Source organism: Anabrus simplex, chromosome 3 (genome assembly GCF_040414725.1).
Source record: "Anabrus simplex isolate iqAnaSimp1 chromosome 3, ASM4041472v1, whole genome shotgun sequence".
Taxonomy (NCBI): Eukaryota; Metazoa; Arthropoda; class Insecta; order Orthoptera; family Tettigoniidae; genus Anabrus; species Anabrus simplex.
The window spans coordinates 207,571,976-207,581,449 of NC_090267.1; the positions used below are offsets into that span (position 1 = coordinate 207,571,976).

A 9,474-nucleotide genomic window follows, 5' to 3' on the forward strand; every position below is an offset into this window, starting at 1 on the left:
CAATTTCACTAATGTTCCATTTTTTTTGGATAAAAATTCAGAGCAGCATTGAATAATATATAAATATAATTTCGTTCATCAGGTAGACCTTCCTATTTACCATTCATGTACAACAGGTCCTAACTACCCTTTGCTTTAAACTTGGTATTCAGTAAATATTTCGATATACCACCGTTTTTGTGATTAATTCGTAGCAGATAAAATCAAGGCTCTTGCTATCAACTTTACTCCTTAATATTTAATTACAGCATATAGATATTTGTATTTGGAATATTATCCAGGGACATTATTTTATCTGTTCACGGGATTGTCGCTCGCCCGGTCGCCTGCGCTGTGAGCCTGTCTCCCGCCAAGCACTAAGCTCTAAGCGATAACTCAATATACATATATTAAATAAACATATTACCGCAGTCAAAACAACGTGCAATATGCAATACGAGATGCTTAATAGTACTACTCTTTTATTTCTAAGGGGAAAATCGATGGCAGTAAGAACAATGCTTCATCTATGACGTCAGCCCAAGGAATAAAACCTAAATTATAACTGACAACTCTTTCCCACCATGCACAGAGAAGAAGCTGGGTAGCAGAAGAAACGGCCGCAAAAACTAGCGAGCTTAAATTATTGTCATCAAATGAAGTATGGCAGTAGACTTATCACGAGTAACTTCGGTAATTATACATTCCGAGACTAAATGAGTGTATTCGTCATACCACTTGTTCACGCGAGAAAAGAAATAGCGCAATATAACTTCTTCGGAATGCGAGTATATTCCACGTTGAGTAACTACTCTCATTAAAACATTAAAATAATCCCAGTTTTATTATTAATAATAAGCAATAAAAGAATAATTTCATTATCAAACAACTGTGTACAATTAAAAATGATATGAGCGTTTATTTCTTTGTCATGTCAACGAATTATTTGTTATTATCAATTTGCTATTTAATATAACACTGGAATAAATTTCAAATTCTCTGTCCAATTAAGTCTTTGGAGATATTTGTACCCAATAATTAGGTACTAGTAGGATTCTTTTCTCAACTATCAAACAAAATTATAACCGAAACATAACGAATACACATTGCACATAAATTATCTGCGGCAACCGAAGTATGAGAATCTCATAATGGATGGCAATGAAGAAATATATTCAAGCGTTATATTCGTGTTTATTTTTTGAGAAATGGGGATGTTTAACTGAGCTGTGAGCATGAAGTGTTCGATGTCACTTATCCCGTTGGAAAGAAACACTTTTTTTGTTATAACATTTAATACAACTGCATAATGTTTTCTCTACAGGCCTAGCAACCCTCCTCTCATAACCCAGGTGTCTAGGATCAAGCGATTGCCCCAAGCTAAGGAGATAAATCCGTTCTCACTCTCAACGAGTTAGGCCTATTTGGTAAGTTATGAGTACCAATGAAAATGACTTAAATTAAAGGATTTTTTTCACATTGCATTATCTTCTGAAATATAAGGAGTATTCAATTTTTTATACGGATTTTAAAAATCGGATTTGTAATTTAGATCTTGAAGGATTTTACGTTATGCACATACCTCGACTATTCTATTAAACTATATTTTTAAATCATTCCTTAAACATATTCACGCATTTTATTTAATTACTGAGCATTATAAATTCTATAAAATTCAATTTATAATACCATGAGAATTTTATCTAACCAATGGAAAAGAAAGAATGTTAGAACTTCGTAGTTCGAAATCTAGTCAAGATAGTCACTGATAGACAGCGAGTAATTTGCGGAAAATTGTACAAATAACGGATTGCATAAACTCTAATAGTCAGAATACTGATGATGCAAATTGCTTCTCCATAGTAATTTGGGGAATAATTTTGTAGATTTGTTTACAGTATTTCAGCTTGTCCCTTACTATTTTATTGTCTTATAGGATCCAGATTCCAGCTCTAACAATTGTGACCAATTTGAACCATTATTATAGACAGCATTTGATTTTCGATTTTCGCTCTATCATTTTTTGATATACATTCTGGCAGAGTACGGACAGTTTGTTACAGTGAAGCCGTTTATTTTTATCGACAGATTGGAAGACTTCTGTCATGAAGTATGGATAGTTGAAAATTTTCATTCTGTCATTTTGTAACTTACTGCTAAATAATGATTTATCATTTATATCCAAAGGCACAGATTTTTTCCGAGGACATGAACAAAATCGAATTTCCAATTCAGTATAAAGTAAATAATATTTATTGAAATGGATTTATGACGATAACAACAGACAATTCTGTTACAGTACTCTAGTTGTCTTAATTTTTACATGTCCGTCCATTCTTCGTTGACGGTATACACCGATCATGTTTACTCCGAAAAGAAATCAAGAGAAATATTTCAAAAAATAAATCCGCTTATACAGTATAAACACAATGAGGACCGATATGAAACTCGATACATTCTTATTTCTGCCATTCGATTCTTGAGTATCTCAGTGTAGAAGACTGGTGACTGACAATATCTCTTGCCTCTGGGATGAATCAACAACAGCTATTTTCTGAATATCAACAATATTTTCTTTGGGCACGGGCAGTGATGTAATATTTTTCTGCAGTACAGGATAACAGAAAACTCATTAATGACACTAACCAACCAGCTGATTACGCTCAGTAACCAAACTAACTTCATGAGTGACTTTAGTACGTGCGTGTCATTCTTGTTACAATACGAGAATAATACTGTACGGAGTAATTTTCCAAATTCTGGCAATAAAGAAGAAAATGACAGTTTCCAGCGGCTAAGTAGAAGAACGCTTCAAAATGTTAAAATGCAATTTCTTTTATGTGAACCTAAAATAGAGAACGAATCATAATACGAATTCGAAATTCACGTTGAATCGCTACATTATTCTGTAAGAAAACATTTCCCGCTAAAAATGATACTCATATTCCTGCTGAGAAAATGTTCCTCAGAGAGCATAGTATAGTTAAACCTGGGATACAACAACATGAATACAAGAATAATGATTCATTTTGTAAATATGTGTCCTACCAGTTATATTCTATGTTTGAAGGAGCGTTCAGTCATCTGGTGGTCTTGTACAATTCACCGGCGAGAAAACGGTTCGTACAAGAATACTGCAATAAATTGTGACTATCCAACTGATAAACGTCATTTAAAGAGGAATACGTCAACCGTAACTTAGGGTTAGCGGCACAACAGAGAAATCAACCTGCTAAATGATGGAGAGTACGTAATCATTACAACTTGGCCGTTTACCGAGAATATTATTAACAATTTGGTCCTCAAATATACCTGAATATACCTGAAAATGACTTGTTTTCCAATAAGAACCACAACCTTCGCTATTTCATAATTATAATATTACAATTCGTAGCATTTCTATTTCAGTCCACGTTTTCACGTTACGAAGGAGATACTTTGTTATAACGATGTTTAAATGTCATTCTTCCGAATGCAGATTATGTAGTTATTTTTGTACGTGAATGGCAGCGCAAAATAACGAGACATTACTTTGAACGACTTTGTAATTAGTATACACTGACCTGGAATTTCACACGCGGTTCGTTTAATTCTGTAAACGGACCTTCCCTGAATTTTACGCCCACAACACTTGTCACAACGTGACTAACACAACCAGAGAGTGAAACGTGAAGCCCCTTGGAGAAGTGTTTAAGAAACGCTCCTGGAACTTCTCTGAGGTGTTCGAAGTTGTAACTTCCAAATTCATACTACGAAAACCCATTAATGCAAAATGATTTCAGGATATGACAAATCTCTGATCGAGACATCTGCGCGTACAATAATTTTATAGCAATTTGTTCGTTGACAATAATGTCAGCTCAGATTTAAAAGCATGGGATATATGTTTACATCAGAAATAATTCTCATGTTGCCATTTAGTAACTTCAGTTGTACTGGGGTTGCCAGCTGTTCTTAGAGGTGGCAGTGTATACGAAATATTACCATCATTACCAAATATACACGTATTCATTCCCCTCTCATGACATTTGACCACGAACTCAACAATTACAATTGATAAGCATGTTCCAAATTTGACGTCCGAGCATGTGAGATACTGGTAGGCTATGAGTAGGATTCGTAAAACGACTACAATATTAAATCAGAATGGGTGTTTTAATCATAATCCGAACATTAATGAGATGAGAACATTTCTTTTAACGAATGGAATCTTAAACAGGTGAAGCCATGCCGTAAGTTTTGAAAATTCGACTTGTGTTCGAACAGTCCGTGTTCGATTAATATTCGCGAAGTACCAGAAAATCAGGTAAATTTCAAGGTGGAATGTGAATATGAAATTCGTCTTCTCACCTGCCACGAAACAAAACTCCAGCGTAGGAGTTTCACCGTTCCATGTTGCCGAGGAGGACTCCAGAATGTGGCCGACACTGGCGTCCGTGTTTGATCCTCTTCGAGACCCGGTTTAGCGGGCAACTGTCAGACAAGCACCGCACATAGTCGGGATGACGATGTCTTCACTGTCAAGGGGTTCAAATTCACTTTGTCGACAGGGCACTCTGTTACCACACACTCATAGAACTTCTAGTCACCAAAATTGCACTCAAAAGTTGAAGTTAGTGAGGAATCACACCGTTCCGAAGTAGAAGTGTAATTTCCAAAATAATTTTCTTAAACACTGCACTTGATTTCGTTTATATTATTCTACAGTAGGCGAGCGTTCACAGAAATCGCTATATCTTCCGAAGAATTTGAAAACCGACCAAATGACAGAAATTTGAAATGCCGAAAACACGAGCAGTCAACTATAACGCGACAATTCACTATGACAACACTTCTAATAAATACTGAAACAACTGTTCTGTTATGTAATATTGTTTAAATCTGAAAACGTAGAATATTCCAAGCTGTATTCGAGACACAAAACATTTCACTGCTAGCGGTACGTTGGCCTGAACAACATTTGTAAGGCAGCATTTGGGCAAACTGCACTCACGACTTAGCGCGACCATAAACCGGTTTCGGTCCTCTCCGGCTACGTTCGTACGCGTTCGGCATTTGGGGGCGGAGGGAGGGAAGTACTGCTCTTCACCTGATGTGCTCTACGCGGGGGCGGGGGCGAAGTGTAGTCCCAGGGGCTGGCGAGCTGGAGGGGAAAGGGAGAGAATAGAGGGGAGGGGAATACTCGCTAAATGAGAAGTGATGGGCCATACTGGGACAGACACAAAAGAGGGGCGGGGGGAGGAAAAGAGAGGAAATGATCAGAAGATGGATCGACAGCGAAAGAGAGAGAAAGAACATCGATTGTTAAACACAGGCAGGAGGCCAGAAACTAGAATAGCAAGGCCGTAAGACTTTCATCAAAATAAAGTCTACAGCATAGCGGTGGGGAAAGGAGGGAAAAGAAGAAGGAGACCGAAGGAGACGTGAGTGCGCGCGTCTTGCACTCCATGGCCCGAGGCGAAGCTGGCTGGCATTGTCTGCACAGACAAGTGAAGACTGAAGAGCTCGACGCCTGCCGGCCGACTGGGGACCAGCGAGGTAAGAAAGCGTCGCGCACACTACAGTGCTGTACTTACCACCAACGACATCCGAACACGACACCAACAAAAATAATAATCATTCTGTCCTGTCTCTCTTGCTCGTGCGCGCCTCAACGGCACGTTAAATATAGGAGCGGAAAGAAAATAAAACTATTTTTTGTATACCCGGGAAAACAATTAAAACATTGCCGAAGACACAGTATTGTAGCAGGGCCTCGCCATAGCTTGGTCGGACGTTGGTCTTCGGGTTTATTTCCAGCCAGTGCACGTTAAATTTGAGTGGCGTGCTGGCATTTTCAGGATAGGTTTCCTCTCCCTACTTTTGTTGTTATCTCCTAAACTTTCCCAACCATTGGTATTATCCAAAGTGTCGTAGATCAATCCAACAGGCTAGCATTCCCGGCTGCGGTGTAGATCGCCACGTGTTTCTTACTAGCTCATTACATTCATATGATCTCTAACACAGCAGAACACTAGGAATACAATCGGGCGATTGCCATGATTTCTATCATTATTGCCAAAGAAAGCAACACCTTCTGATTTTCTCTCACGGTAGGTATAATTACCTATATAATTATTTTAATGATGTAGTTAATCAAAACTAAATTTATATATATAAAATTTCAATTCTATTAAAATAATTTATTGAAAGGGATCACCTAGTCAATACTTGTCAAAATAGTTAAAATATCAGTACAAGTTTCAACCCATCATTAGGTCATCTTCAGCTGTTACAGTAGGAAAGTAACATAGCTAAACATATCTTAAAAAGTGAATTGTCAAAACAAAATACAAGATAAAGTCACACAATACAGAAAGAACATGATGAAAAACTGCACTTTAACTGGCAACAAAAAGTTCACATGATAGGCCAGGTAAAGTGCAGTTTTTCAACATGATTTTCTGTATGGTGTTATTTTACATTATATTTTGTTTTGACAATTCACTTTTTTAACAAGCGTTTAACTGTATTACTTAATTAGTGTAACAGTTGAAGATAACCTAATAACGAGTTGAAACATGTACTCATATTTTAACTATCTTTTTTTGACAAGTATTGACTAGATAGACCTTTCAATTAATTCTTTTAATGGAATTTTTAGCTATTTGTTTGTTTTACGTCGCACCGACACAGATAGGTCTTATGGCGGCGAGGGGATAGGAAAGGGCTAGGAGTGGAAAGGATGCGGCCGTGGCCTTAATTAAGGTACAGCCCCAGCATTTGCTTGGTGTGAAAATGGAAAGCCACGGTAAACCATCTTCAGGGCTGCCGACCGTGGGGTTCCAACCCACTATCTCCCGGATGCAATTTAATAGAATTAAAATTATATATATATATATATACATATCTTATATTATATATATTTTTTACTGTTAATACGGAACCAAAATGAAATTTGTAAGTTATAATTAAGAGTAACGTTAAACCCTACCTTAAGATCGCGATTTCTTTTCTGTGTTAATGTTTGATTGACAAGAAATCAGCGATAACTCCGCGTCAAATAATCTTCAGGTGTTAGGTACCTGTATATGACTATTCATTTCTACATTTTTGCTTCCATATTCTATTTCATTCGTTCGGTGAAATCAATTGGGAACTCGAAAAGAACTTAAACGTAGGAGCCCAATTACACAACTGAATCATCGGTTGCTATTAGGAATTGTAAGAATTAAATGGAAACAATTTCAGCCCCTTGAACTTTCTGTGATGCCATTATAAAGAGTTATCAGAATGCTAAGATCATCAGAATGTCAAATGTCCTTTATTTATTGTGTTTCGAATAAGCGCGTAGGAAGCTTTGTAGGAACTTTGTTAAAACGCCTCCTTCTTCTTTTTTCTTCTCCTTCCTCTTCGTTGTCGTCGTCGTCGTCTTCTTATTAGACGTTGGCGGTCACTTCGTTCTACTGTACTTGTTCTAAACAGTTCGGCTGATGGCATGTCAGATCACTGTAATTATATTCTTCTTGCAGGATGCTAAAGGGTTTATTGTGTCACCTGTTCAATACATTATAAATTTTTAAACACTTAGGAATTTATTATTATTTCCTATTGAGACATGTTTCGCCCTTCATTGAGGGCAGCATCAGTCATAGTACTTCCTCAAGGCATAAATCAGGTACCTGATTGGTAATTAAATTGTAAACACTAAGATACAAACTTAACATGTCAAGAAAAAGAAAAACGTCTTCATTGATGTTACAGTTAAACAATATTTGTTAATAGACACAGTAGTCGGCACCAATGCGTCAAATCACAGAGTATTTAGCAGAGTCCAGCAGTGGTGGTCCGAAGAATAATTGACGCTACTCTATTAGGAAATCATAGGAAATTATAATGTTTATACATATATTTACATGGAAACAGATAGGGGAGAAAGGGTATAAAGTGTCTGGCGTCTATGTTAATACACATAAAGTTTATACATATATTTACAAGGAAACAGTTAGGCGAGAAATGGTATAAAGTGTCTGGTGTCAATGTTCATACACTAATTACTGCCGTTGGTTGGACGATTTCAGGTTGACAGGGTAACTAAACAGTAATTTTACAATATCCAATTGAACAGTTGAGAAATTACAAGCTTATGATACATATTTATAAGGGAGCAGCTTGGGGAGAAAGGATACAAAATGTCTGGTATCAAGTGCGTCCCGTTGTTTTAGCCGTTGGTTGACGATTGCAGCATTAACACTATCAGTAATATTTATATTTATAATGTATTGAATAGGTGACACAATAAACCCTTTAGCATCCTACATTCAGTATCTTCAATACGGATTAACAATGAAATTTATGAATTATATTCTTCTGCCATGAAGTGCACTTTCTTCTGGGCCTTATTCAACTTTGGAATTTCATTCAATGATGAGATGAAGGAGCCAAAATCTCTCTCTTTTTCTTCCTTACTGATTGTACGGTCTCCTTTCCATCATTATCTTGTGTTGCATGGTTTCATATGAGATGTAGTGTACCCACGATTCTGTAAGTAAACGTCAGGAACATCATAGCTCACAGATGTCTACTTGGTTAGTTGTCATTTCGGAAAGGGTTTACACTTCCACTCCATAATAAAGTATAGAGATCACGTAACATCTCAGTGTTCTAGTTATGAGGTGTGGATTTGGATTCATTTTTTAAATTCATGAAAGGATGATTGGATTTTCTCGATGTGTAACTTTTCACTCAGTGTATATCGCAGGGACGAAATAGTTGAAACTTTTTCTGGCATTGTTTGGTTGACATTCATACTGCATGTGTTGTTAGGTTAGTATTTCTTTTTTACTTATTTACTTATTACGTAAATATCGACTAAGGTAATTTGAACAGTTACTAGAATTCCATATTAATAACGCAGTTAACTAAATAACTTACATCGTGTAACAGTTCTTGCTTCGAACGAACACTTTGAAGACTACAGAAAAATTTCATTTCGTATGCTGCTGCTGTTAAACAACTGCTTGCAGCGTAATGACTGCAAGTATGGAGTCAACAAAAACGCTTCTATCATATCGTCGTTGCGCCTGCGAAAACCGCTATGTGATAATATTTTTGGAGAAATACTGACCCGCAGCACATGTATTATGAAAAGCGCGATTTTTGACAATATTCGCATGATATTAAACCTTAGATGACAGAGTTCTACCGGCTGAAGTTCTAAGGTAAAATATTTCACGTAGCGGTTTTTGCAGGCGCAACGACATATCGATCGTTCCTTATACAACCAAATAACAAATAATTTTTGATGAGTTATAATTCGAATAGAATTCGGAGGGGCACAGAAGATAATGAAGCTAATCTGCTGACCTGCTCGGACAACACAGACATTTTTTGGTTTTGTTGCCATTTTAGTTTTTTAGTTGTTCAATGACAAAGTAGGTGTCCTGTTCGCTAGGAGACGGCTAGGACTGGGAATGCATCAGCTGCGATCTTTGTCAAATGTGTAATCGGGAAAGT

At 36.9% G+C, this 9,474-nt stretch overlaps 1 protein-coding gene across 1 annotated transcript in view; it reads right to left on the bottom strand.

The window, feature by feature from the left end:
• wge (winged eye) overlaps positions 1-5,034 on the bottom strand; it is a 405,537-nt gene extending 400,503 nt beyond the window's left edge. Inside the window, exons 1-2 of the mRNA XM_067143856.2 lie at positions 4,973-5,034; positions 4,330-4,427 (exon numbers count right to left, since the gene is read on the bottom strand). Coding sequence (XP_066999957.2) covers positions 4,330-4,427; positions 4,973-5,034 — 160 coding nt within the window. The remainder of the gene's footprint in view (positions 1-4,329; positions 4,428-4,972) is intronic.
• Positions 5,035-9,474: the final 4,440 nt, after the last annotated feature.